The 13189-nt window shown below is 38.7% G+C and overlaps 1 protein-coding gene across 1 annotated transcript in view; it reads right to left on the bottom strand.

Annotated features, from left to right (window-relative positions):
- Positions 1-12870: 12870 nt before the first annotated feature.
- LOC127665201 (zinc finger protein 431-like) overlaps positions 12871-13189 on the bottom strand; it is a 64072-nt gene continuing 63753 nt past the window's right edge. Inside the window, exon 8 of the mRNA XM_052157629.1 lies at positions 12871-12932. Coding sequence (XP_052013589.1) covers positions 12871-12932 — 62 coding nt within the window. The remainder of the gene's footprint in view (positions 12933-13189) is intronic.

Genomic DNA, 13189 nt, shown 5'->3' on the forward strand with positions numbered 1-13189 from the left:
ATTGGGATAGTTTTCCTCTGCCCAGGTCACCACATGTATGAATACATCTATAGTCTCTTCACAATCTTTCACAGTCCCAACACATCAGATTCATATAGCTCAGCCACCTGATCTCCCTGGTCATGTAGTTTAACATCTTAAACTGTGGCTGCGACAGCAGTACTGCTTATAGGTCTGCTTCAGAGGAGAATCTTAGATGATTCCACAAGGTACCTCCTACTGTTGCTACTGATTGTTAGCTCTTTCCAGAGTCCATCATTGTCTAGGGTCGCCAGCTTGGACTCAGGACAGTAGCAGCACTGCTACTGGATGAGGAGAGAGTAAATGACTCAGATAGCACAGGCCTATAGAGCTCTGCACTTCCACAATAGGGGTAGACAGGGTCCTAGTCTGGGAAATTTGTAGTTAAGTAGAACTTCTTGCAGTCTTCCAGAGCACATCTACTTCTTCAACCAAGGAAGAGGGTACATCATGTGTACATTCTATTACACAGCTACAGGTAGCTCAGCCATCAGTTTGCTTCATACCTGGGAAGTCCTGCAGGCAAACATAGGTCATATTCAAAGTAACTGTTGTTCCAGCAAAAATAGCCCTTAGAAGAACAACAATGTAGGGATTTGGAGACAAAAGAGATGGTGGAAATGTCGTAAGTATAATGGCAAAATAATGTTGTAAATGTTGAAATGGGCTTGATGATTATGTGCTCCAGAGAGGAGGGATTTATATTAGAGGATGCCAAGTATTACTTAAGCGCATTCTCTCAAGAGGATCATCTTGAAAAAAAAAACTTATTAGGCAGGAACACAATCATCTCATAGATATTCTTTTTGGTAGGACTAGTGGAACAACATTAATTTGATATTTCAATAAGTTCAAGTTTTTGTGGTTTTTGTTTTGTTTTGTTTTGATATTTTGGTTTTTTGAGAAAGGGTTTCTCTATATAACCCTGGTTGTCCTGGAACTCACTATGTAGACCAGGCTGGTCTCAAACTCAGAAATTGTAAATTCAGTTTTTATCCAGATTCTTGAATGCCTGGGGTTGGACCCAAAAATGGACTCGAAGGACAATCATGTAAAATTAATTATCTTACTGCTCATCTTAAGTACTGTCAAAGTACTATCAACCTCTTTTGTTCCATCCCTTTCTGGGCTGTGACTACATACATTTCAAAATTTCACCTTGACCTATAAGCAATGTTAGCTGCTGAGATATGTAACTTAACACATGCAGCTAATACCACTCCTGGGCATATACCCAGAGGATTCCCCAGCATGTAATAAGGATATATGCTCCACTATGTTCATAGCAGCCCTATTTATAATAGCCAGAAGCTGGAAAGAACCCAGGTATCCCTCAACAGAAGAATGGATGCAAAAAATGTGGTATATATACACAATGGAATACTATTCAGCCATTAGAAACAATGAATTCATGAAATTCTTAGGCAAATGGATGGAGCTAGAGAACGTCATACTAAGTGAGGTAACCCAGTCTCAAAAGATCCATCATGGTATGCACTCACTAATAAGTGGATATTAACCTAGAAAACTGGAATACCCAAAACATAATCCACACATCAAATGATGTACAAGAAGAACGGAGGAGTGGCCCCTGGTTCTGGAAAGACTCAGTGTAGCAGTATAAGGCAAAACCAGAACAGGGAAGTGGGAAGGGGTGGGTGGGAGAACAGGGGGAGGGGGCTTATGTGACTTTCGGGGAGTGGAGGGCCAGAAAAGGGTAAATCATTTGAAATGTAAATAAAAAATATATCGAATAAAAAAACAATTAAAACACACACACACACACACACACACACACACACACACGCAGCTAAAATCAATGCCCTGTTTCTCAACCCTCTGAGCTGAAGTAAATTTGCAAGTGGATTGGACATATATGCAATAGTGCCCTCTAGTGGCAATTCAATATTCATTGGATCTAGCTAATCATCCCAATTTGTATGCCCACCAGTCTGATCTGCTTTCATTCACATGACAAGAATTAATACATGGTGTGGAATTACAAAATCACTCACCCTTGTATAACCTGGTACTTCAACAAGATGGTGATGCTAATGGTTGGTTGCTTGCCCAATTTTTCTCTGTGAATTACACAAGAATCTTGTCCTCCTACTCTGGTCTGAAGGTAGAAGCCATGCTCCACATGCAAATCCTTTTCCTCTTACTACAATGGAAAGTTGATTACATGTCTCCAAGAGATAATGTTAAAACTGAGTGGTGGTGCAGACAGTTAATTTAAGAATTTAGCTAGCTTACTCGAGAAGACAATGTGTTCTTGCCCTGAGGAGTAATAATTAGGATCAAGGACACCTGAATGTATGTGGGAGGCTTTTCTCAGAATATCTTCCTAGGCTACAGCTCCTCTAGCATTAAAATGTGTTTAATAAGGAAATCATTGCACAAAACTAAATGATTATTTTTAAAAATTTCTTTAGAAAGAGTGTGCATTTGGCTCAAAGAAAAACCAGCCAAGAACAGATTTTTGCATTTTATTTTTTTATTGCATAATTTTATTTGTCCAATTAGAATCTTTGTTTAGTTATTTGACAATTTCATATGTCTATCTTTTTAAAACTTTTTAAAGTCAGAACTTTGCTACTATCAGATGGTAGATGTTTCATGGTTACTCACCATACCTATTTTGAAACCATATTTAGAAAACTTTCTACTCTGAATAAATAATCTTGTAATTATATGTGAGTTTCTAACAATACTGTCTTGTAAATAGAAGTATGGATCCTTAAGTAATTGTTTCTAATTCATACAAAGAAATACTCACATGAGGTTTGATTATATAGTGATGCTCCCAACTTTGTACATGCATAAATATACAGTAACAAAGGGACATATACAAATATATATACACAGTGATAAAGGTATATCACAGCATTTTAAGGGGCAGTTTAGATTTGTTATTTGTTTGTTGTTTATTTATTTGAGCTGGGTATTGCGCCTAAAACACACACACACACACACACACACACACACACACACACACACACACACACACACATTGGATCCATCCCTTACTATCATCTCCCTTCATTTCTTCCCATCCAACATTGAGATTACTTAATTTTAAAATTCTTTTGTAACATCAAGTTCAGTCCATGTGAGGTGTGAACGATGTTTTGAATTTTTTTTAATATAGCTAGATATCAATTCTGCCACATGTTGAGCACAGGGAGAATGCACATAACACAAAGAGTAACTTTTAGCAAATGATTTTAAAGGGTTGTGCTCAACTGAGATCAGATTGATGGGTTTTTCCATTGAGGCTTCCTGCCTCTTCCAGATGTATTTTTTTTTTTTTTACACAGCCTGTGTGCTGTTGTTTTATAACTTTGCGTGCATCCTTTTTTTTATTGCTTATTTTTTTATTCGATATATTTTTTATTTACATTTCAAATGATTTCCCCTTTTCTAGCCCCCCACTCCCCGAAAGTCCCGTAAGCCCCCTTCTCTCCCCCTGTCCTCCCACCCACCCCTTCCCAATTCCCCGTTCTGGTTTTGCCAAATACTGCTTCACTGAGTCTTTCCAGAACAAGGGGCCACTCCTCCTTTCTTCTTGTACCTCATTTGATGTGTGGATTATGTTTTGGGTATTCCAGTTTTCTAGGTTAATATCCACTTATTAGTGAGTGCATACTATGATTTACCTTTTGAGTCAGGGTTACCTCACTTAGTATGATGTTCTCTAGCTCCATCCATTTGCCTAAGAATTTCATGAATTCATTGTTTCTAATGGCTGAATAGTACTCCATTGTGTAGATATACCACATTTTTTGCATCCACTCTTCTGTTGAGGGATACCTGGGTTCTTTCCAGCATCTGGCAATTATAAATAGGGCTGCTATGAACATAGTAGAGCATGTATCCTTATTACATGGTGGGGAATCCTCTGGGTATATGCCCAGGAGTGGTATAGCAGGATCTTCTGGAAGTGAGGTGCCCAGTTTTCTGAGGAACCGCCAGACTAATTTCCAGAGTGGTTGTACCAATTTGCAACCCCACCAGCAGTGGAGGAGTGTTCCTCTTTCTCCACACCCTCTCCAATACCTGCTGTCTCCTGAATTTTTAATCTTAGCCATTCTGACTGGTGTAAGGTGAAATCTCAGGGTTGTTTTGATTTGCATTTCCCTAATGACTAATGAAGTTGAGCATATTTTAAGATGCTTCTCCGCCATCCGAAGTTCTTCAGGTGAGAATTCTTTGTTTAACTCTGTACCCCATTTTTTAATAGGGTTGTTTGGTTTTTTGGAGTCTAACTTCTTGAGTTCTTTATATATATATTGGATATTAGCGCTCTATCCGATGTAGGATTGGTAAAGATCTTTTCCCAATTTGTTGGTTGCCGATTTGTCCTCTTGATGGTGTCCTTTGCCTTACAGAAACTTTGTAATTTTATGAAGTCCCATTTGTCAATTCTTGATCTTAGAGCATACGCTATTGGTGTTCTGTTCAGAAACTTTCTCCCTGTACCGATGTCCTCAAGGGTCTTCCCCAGTTTCTTTTCTATTAGCTTCAGAGTGTCTGGCTTTATGTGGAGGTCCTTGATCCATTTGGATTTGAGCTTAGTACAAGGAGACAAGGATGGATCAATTCGCATTCTTCTGCATGCTGACCTCCAGTTGAACCAGCACCATTTGTTGAAAAGGCTATCTTTTTTCCATTGGATGTTTTCAACCTCTTTGTCCAGGATCAAGTGGCCATAGGTGTGTGGGTTCATTTCTGGATCTTCGATCCTGTTCCATTGATCCTCCTGCCTGTCACTGTACCAATACCATGCAGTTTTTAACACTATTGCTCTGTAGTATTGCTTGAGGTCAGGGATACTGATTCCCCCAGACATTCTTTTGTTGCTGAGAATAGTTTTAGCTATCCTGGGTTTTTTGTTATTCCAGATGAATTTGATAATTGCTCTTTCTAACTCTGTGAAGAATTGAGTTGGGATTTTGATGGGTATTGCATTGAATCTGTATATTGCTTTTGGCAAAATGGCCATTTTAACTATATTGATTCTACCGATCCATGAGCATGGGAAGTTTTCCCATTTTTTGAGGTCTTCTCCCATTTCCTTCTTCAGAGCCTTGAAGTTCTTGTCATACAGATCTTTCACATGTTTGGTAAGAGTCACCCCAAGATACTTTATACTGTTTGTGGCTATTGTTAAGGGGGTCATTTCCCTAATTTCTTTCTCAGCCTGCTTATCCTTTGAGTATAGGAAGGCCACTGGTTTGCTTGAGTTGATTTTATAGCCTGCCACTTTGCTGAAGTTGTTTATCAGCTGTAGGAGTTCTCTAGTGGAGTTTTTTTCGGTCACTTAGGTAGACTATCACGTCATCTGCAAATAATGATAGTTTGACTTCTTCCTTTCCAATTTGTATCCCTTTGACCTCCTTATGTTGTCGAATTGCCCGAGCTAGTACCTCAAGTACAATATTGAAAAAGATAAGGAGAAAGGGGGCAGCCCTGTCTAGTCCCTGATTTTAGTGGGATTGCTTCAAGTTTCTCTCCATTTAGTTTGATGCTGGCTACCGGTTTGCTGTTTATTGCTTTTCCTATGTTTAGGTATGGGCCTTGAATTCCTGTTCTTTCCAAGACTTTAAGCATGAAAGGATGCTGAATTTTGTCAAATGCTTTTTCAGCATCCAATGAAATGACCATTTGGTTTTTTTCTTTGAGTTTGTTTATGTAGTGGATTGCATTGATGGATTTCCGTATATTGAACCAACCCTGCATTCCCGGGATAAAGACTACTTGATCATGGTGGATGATGGTTTTGATGTGTTCTTGGATTTGGTTGGCAAGAATTTTATTGAGTATTTTTGCATCGATGTTCATAAGGGAAATTGGTCTGAAGTTCTCTTTCTTTGTTGGATCTTTGTGTAGTTTTGGTATCAGCGTAATTGTGGCTTCGTAGAAGGAACTGGGTAGTGTTCCTTCTGTTTCTACTTTGTGGAATAGTTTGAAGAGTATTGGTGTTAAGTCTTCTTTGAAGGTCTGATAGAATTCTGCACTGAAACCATCTGGTCCTGTGCTTTTTTTGGTTGGAAGACTTTCTATGACTCCTTCTATTTCATTAGGTGTTATGGGACTGTTTAGATGATCTATTTGGTCCTGATTTAATTTTGGTATTTGGTATCTGTCAAGGAAATTGTCCATTTCCTCCAGATTCTCCAGTTGTGTTGAGTACAGGCTCTTGTAGTAGGATCTGATGATTTTTTGGATTTCCTCAGTTTCTGTTGTTATATCTCCCTTTTCATTTCTAAGTTTGTTAATTTGGATACTTTCTCTGTGCCCTTTGGTCAGTCTGGTTAAGGGTTTATCTATCTTGTTGATTTTCTCAAAGAACCAGCTCCTGGTTTTGTTGATTTTTTGTATGGTTCTCTTTGTTTCTACTTGATTGATTTCGGCCCTGAGTTTGATGATTTCCTGCTTTCTATTCCTCCTGGGTGAAATAGCTTCTTTTTGTTCCAGGGCTTTCAGGTGTGTCATTAAGCTGGTAATGTATGCTCTCTCCATTTTCTTTTTGGAGGCACTCAGGGCTATGAGTTTTCATCTTCGCACTGCTTTCATTGTGTCCCATAGATTTGGGTATGTTGTGTTTTCATTTTCATTGTGTTCTACAAAGTTTTTAATTTCTTTCTTTATTTCTTCCTTGACCAAGGTATCATTGAGTAGAATATTGTTCAGTTTCCACATGTATGTGGGTTTTCTGTTATTTTTGTTGCTATTGAAGACCACTTTTACTCCATAGTGATCTGATAGGAGGCATGGGATTAGTTCGATTTTCTTATATTTGTTGAGGTCTATCTTGTGACCAATTATATGGTCGATTTTGGAGAAGGTACCATGAGGTGCTGAGAAAAATGTATATTCTTTTGCTTTAGGATAGAACTTTCTTTCTCTCTCTCTCTCTCTCTCTCTCTCTCTCTCTCTCTCTCTATATATATATATATATATATATATATATATATATATATATATATATATACATTAAATCTAATTGGTCCAAAGCTTCAATTAGTTTTATTGTCTCCCTGTTTAGTTTCTGTTTTCCTGATCGGTCCATTGAGGAAAGTGCAGTGTTGAAGTCACCCACAATTATTGTGTTAGGTGCAATGTGTGCTTTGAGCTTTAATAAAGTTTCTTTTACAAAAGAGGGTGCCCTTGCATTTGGAACATAGATGTTCAGGATCGAGAGTTCTTCTTGTTGTATTTTTCCTTTGACTAGCAAGAAGTGTCCCTCAGAGTCTCTTTTGATGACTTTGGGTTGAAAGTCAATTTTATCTGATCTTAAAATGGCTACTCCAGCTTGTTTCCCGAGACCATTTGCTTGTAAAATTGTCTTCCAGCCTTTTACTCTAAGGTAGTGTTTGTCTTTGACCCTGAGGTGTGTTTCCTGTAAGCAGCAAAATGTAGGGTCCTGTTTACATATCCAGTCAGTTAGTCTATGTCTTTTTATTGGGGCATTGAGTCCATTGATGTTAAGAGATATTAAGGAATAGTGAGTATTACTTCCTGTCATTTTTGATGTTATTTTTTAAATTTGATTGTTTAACTTCTTTTGGGTTTGATGAAAGTTTACTATCTTGTTTTTTCCAGGGTGAAGTTTCTCTCCTTGTATTGGTGTTTTCCTCCTATTATCCTTTGTAGGGCTGGCTTTGTGGATAGATATTGGGTAAACTTGGTTTTGTCATGGAATATCTTAGTTTCTCCATCTACGGTGATTGAGAGTTTTGCTGGGTATAGTAGTTTTGGCTGGCATTTGTGTTCTCTTAGAGTCTGCATGAGATCGGCCCAGGATCTTCTAGCTTTCATAGTCTCAGGTGAAAAGTCTGCTGTGATTCTGATAGGTCTTCCTTTATATGTTACTTGGCCTTTTTCTCTTACTGCCTTTAATATTCTTTCTTTGTTTAGTACATTTGGTGTTTTGATTATTATGTGACAGGAAGTATTTCTGTTCTGGTCCAGTCTGTTTGGAGTTCTGTAGGCTTCTTGTATATTCATGGGCATCTCTCTCTTTAGGTTAGGGAAGTTTTCTTCCATAATTTTATTGAAGATATTTGCTGGCCCTTTAAGTTGTAAATCTTCACTCTCATCTATGCCTATAATCCTTAGGTTTGGTCTTCTCATTGTGTCCTGGATTTCCTGGATATTTTATGTTACAAGGTTTTTTCATTTTGCATTTTCTTTAACTGTTGAGTCCTTGGTTTTTATGGTATCTTCAGAATCTGAGATTCTTTCTTCTATCTCTTGTATTCTGTTGTTGATATTTGCATCTATGTCCCCTGATTTCTTCCCAAGGCTTTCTATCTCCAAAGTTGTCTCCCTTTGAGTTTTCTGATTTTAGATCCTGGATGGTTTTGCTTAGCTCCTTCACTTGCTTGTTTGTGCTTTCCTATAATTCTTTAAGAGATTTTTGTGTTTCCTCTTTCATGACCTCAGCCTGTTGACCAAAGTTCTCCTGTATTTCTTTAAGTGTTTTTTGCATTTCCTCATTATTAGCTTTTGTATTCTTCTGGATTTCTTTCAATGATTTTTGTGTTTCCTTGCAAGGGCTTCTAACTTTTGATCCATTTTCTCCTGAATTTCTTTAAGTATGTCCTTCATGTGTTCCTGTACCAGCATCATGACCAGTGATTTTAAATCCAAATCTTGTTTTACTGGTGTGATGGTGTATCCAGGGCATGCTGGTAAAGAAGAATTGGGTTCAGATGTTGCCATATTGCCTTGATTTCTGTTAGTGACGTTCCTGTGTTTGCCTTTTGCCATCTAGTTCTCACTGGTGTTAGTTGGTCTTGTCAATGCTGGACTCACCAGTGCAAGCTGCCCCTTCTTGCCTCTGGTGGCCTCTGGTGCACAGCTTACCTCCTGCACTGCCTGGAGACAGGGTGCTGTTGCCCAGGCTGTTCAGATTCCGAAGCAGACACCTGTAGGCTCCCACTGGGGCCCGCTGAATTCACCAGAGCACACCAACTTCTCCCAGCTGGCCGCCCGGAAGCCCCTCTTGCCTCCTGCAGGACCTGGAGATGTGGTGTTGCTGCCCAGGCTGATCTGGATCCGGAAGCGGAGAGATCTGAGTGCTCCCGCCAGAGGCCTCAGGACTGGAATCTAAGCTCCGTGCCACAGGAAAAAGCTGTACTGTGAGCTCCCAGACTGCCTCTGGGTGCACACCAGGTCTCCCGCACTTCCTGGAGACCGAGTGCTGTGGCCCAGGCTGTTCAGATCCCAAAGCAGGCACCCAAAGGCTCCCGCTGGGGCCCGCTGGATTCACCGGATCACACCGACTTCTCCCAGCTGGCCGCCCGGAACCCAGATGTATTTTAATGAAAGAAACCCTTTATAGTTCAAATCATTATACGTGTGACTGTTTGCATGTCTGATATGTATTACGTATTTTGTCAACATTTATATTTTGTTTATTTTCTTATTTACTTATGAAATATAACATAATGAGATTTCATATTCTGTTTGCACAATAATATTTTAACATTGATCATCATTTATTTTGATGCTCAAGTTACTCCTTGTTTAGTAATAGATGCCTCTTTGACATTGGTTTCTGAGATTTAAATATTGTTTGCTGAGAAAACATGGTTTTAGCATGAAAAAGATTTTGCATTTCACATATACTACTTTTCTTCACTCCTTTTAAATTTTAGGCCCCAGGTCATCCATTGAGCCATATAATTAGCGAAAGGAGTCTGCAAGCCCAGCCACTGAGAGATTCACAGCACAAGTTTACATTTTAATCATGAAATATGATCCCAAAGATAGATTTAAAAGATGTATCAATGCCACAATTCTCACACATAGGAAGGACACAAATATAGAATACATCATGGAAAAGTCAGCGAACAATAAAGTGGTTACTGCTCTTACATGAACAATTCTGCTGAGCTACTCTAAGGTCAAAGAAAAGCAGCTTTTCCTCCTGAGTAAGCTGGTTCAGAGGAAGGCAGTGAATGCATCAATGCAGGACAAGAAAGAATTACATTTCAGTTAGCCCTGACTGTTCTCTTTCTCCGGACAATGACTTCACTGTGGGGAATTCCAGTATTTTGAGTTATTTTTGTTTATTTTATTTTATTTCAATTTAATTATTTTATTTTATTTGTATAGGTATTTCACCTGTATGTGTCTGGGCACTGTATACTCTGAGACCAGAAGGTGGCAGCAGATCCTTTGCAATCATAGTTACCAACCGGGTAGTTTGGAGAATGGGACCCTTGTGTACTCTAACAATGTCCAGTTTATTTTAACAGCTAGGCTGTTCATCTTGCAAGGTTTTTATTTAAATTGTATTTTTGTACATGTTAAGTAAATTATATTGCATCACTTTCTGCTTCATTATCTTTTCTTTATCCATTCCCAAATTCTTTCCTATATCTTCCTTTTTAAGTTTGAAAAACAATGCACAAATATACAAAGAAAACCTGCTGTGTGCATTTATGTGGAGTGCATATTTATGGTTTCAGGGATGAATACTTTGCATTGAATATTCCATTATGGAGCTCATCCAAGCCTGAAGATAATTTCTTTATTTGTAGGAGAATCTAATCCTGAAATGAATTATGATGTCTTGGACAAGAAACATGAAGAATAGAAAACTTAGGGTGGTAAACACCTCATCTAACACTTACTGGTGCCATGACCCCAAACTTCTGAAGCTGCAGGGAAGACTGGATATTGACCTGAGCTAATCATATTCTACCTTGTCTCTCTGGCCTAGCATCACACTTCATTGATATCTTTCACCTTGAATGACTGAAATCTTGAAACTGCTGTGTCCTCTTTTCAAGCCCCAGGATCACAGGCCTTTGCCACCATGTCTGGCTTAGGTGGCTTCCATTTCATGTAGTGAGCCATTGGAAACACAGCATGAGTAAGAAGAACAGTTCCACATATCTATTCAGTAATGACTTAACTCTCTGAGTCTCAGTTTTACCTTCTATAGAATAAGGACAGAACTCTGTCCTAGTTCTTTGGTGACATAACAGATGTTATGATTAAGCAAAACAATATTGCTCCTAATTTGAAAGACAGGGGAGTTTAAATCAACAGGGCTGCATTTCATGGTAGACTTCTGTTAGCCGAGTCAAGACCACAGTCTACATCCTAGCTACACTCACCAGATAAACTCAACCACTCATCCTCATTAAGCCATTAGAAAAACTGATTTATCTAGCTGTGACATGCCCACCTATAATGCTGGTAATCTGGAGGTAAGGTGGGCAGAATTCTCTGATGTTCTGGAACAGGTAAGAATTCCAGGTCATCCAGAGACTCATAGTGAGAATACATTTTTATAAAAGATTTATTTATTTATTTATTTATTTATTTATTTATTTATTTTATGTAAGTTCACTGTAGTTGTCATCAGCCACAACTGAAGAGGGCATCAGATCTCATTATGACTGTTTGTGAGCCATGATGTGGTTGCTGGGATTTGAACTCAGGACTGTTGGAAGAGCAGACACAGCTCTTAAACCTTGAGTCATCTCTCCAACTCAAGAATACACTTTCAGATAAAACAACAACAAAATAAATAAAAAACAAAATGAAATGATTAATCAAAATTGAAGACAGATTAACATATTTGTTCAGTGTGACCAATTTGGAGCAGAGAATTTTCACCCTTTTCAAAGTCTTTTATTGAATTTTTAGCTGCTTTCTCTCCTGACAGGTATTCAGTTAAAGAGTAAATACTTTTTATGCAGAGAAATCCTTATCTAGCAGATTCAGTAATTTTTGAGAATGAGTTTCCAAGAGAAATTAATAGTTCATGGGGACCACTATCATACTAGACCGCAATCAAAGGGAAACATGTGAATGTCTCTGTAGACTACTCAAGGCCTACCAGGCAGGTACATTACAGGGATGATGGGGTAGGGACTGAGGGGCTTTAAGTTCTAATTGTAGACTGCCATGTGAGGTGTGCAAGGTGCTGCCACTGACAGAACTCTGTAGTTGACAAGAAAAAAAAAAGCAGGGGAAGAATTGGACAGGAATACAATAGAGGGCAGCTGGTGTTCAGGCACACCCCAAACATTATACTCCAGAGGGCTTTTCCTTCCTCTTTCTTTTACAACCAAAGCCCCACCCACCACACACAATAGTTCATCCATATTCCATGGTACTTTATAAATGCCTGACTTGCATAGTTTTAGAGTGACTTCTATTTGAGGCCAAGGGTCCCTCGACGACAGACTTGATGTTTCCACAAATCTTTATATGACAATATGTTAACAGTCTAAAAAAGAAGACAGTGTTTTTTGATGAAATATTTTACCTGTTATTTGATCATAAGTGAGAAGGCTCAATGTGAAATTCCTCTGGTTAGCAAGGATGGCAAAATGACCTTGATCACCAAATATAGATCGCACATACATATATATGTATATATGTATGTGTATATATCATGTCAGGCTATTTTGTGAGATATAAAGTTTATTACTGATTATTCTACATGATTACATCTCTAGGAACAGATGAATTTGGTTATACACATTAGATTCTTGAGTGACATGAGTACCTCCCTCAGGGGTAGAGTGTGCTGAAGGCACACACCATAGGATTTCAAGGCCCAGGATTCTACCAGGAGCTGACCCTTTCCAGATCCACAAAGACTTCTGGTTCAGTAGCACTTGTGCCTATCTTCCAGTCATCTAGACTCAGCAGGCATTTCCTCTTCCTCCTGGAATCAAGGTGGATAGTTTGCACAGTCCATGATTCAGCCCTCAGCAGAGTGAACTATCAAATTCACAGGCAGAAATGTTCCAAGGAGATTAACAATGAAAGAGAGATTTTAGGATGCATAATATGAACTTTATTTCAAGGACTTCATGCTATTTCGGGATCACTGCAACTAGTATACACCTGCTCCCGAGATTCTCCAGACAACACTGGCAGAAGTGCAGGAAAGAGATGAAAATCACTATGGAGCACTATTGTTAGCCAGCAAACCTTCCTCAATGGAAAAGTGAAAAGCACACAGCTGTACTAAGTAAAGTTCCCTCGGGGAACAGAACTGATAGCCTACAAACTATGAAAACTAAATATCCTCTGTCCTCTGATCGCTGGGTCAGGGAAGAAATAGAGACGATTTCTTTAAGGAAATTAAAGACTTTCTAATATTCAATGAAAATGAGGGCACAACAAA

Source organism: Apodemus sylvaticus, chromosome 14, assembly GCF_947179515.1.
Source record: "Apodemus sylvaticus chromosome 14, mApoSyl1.1, whole genome shotgun sequence".
Classification (NCBI taxonomy): domain Eukaryota; kingdom Metazoa; phylum Chordata; class Mammalia; order Rodentia; family Muridae; genus Apodemus; species Apodemus sylvaticus.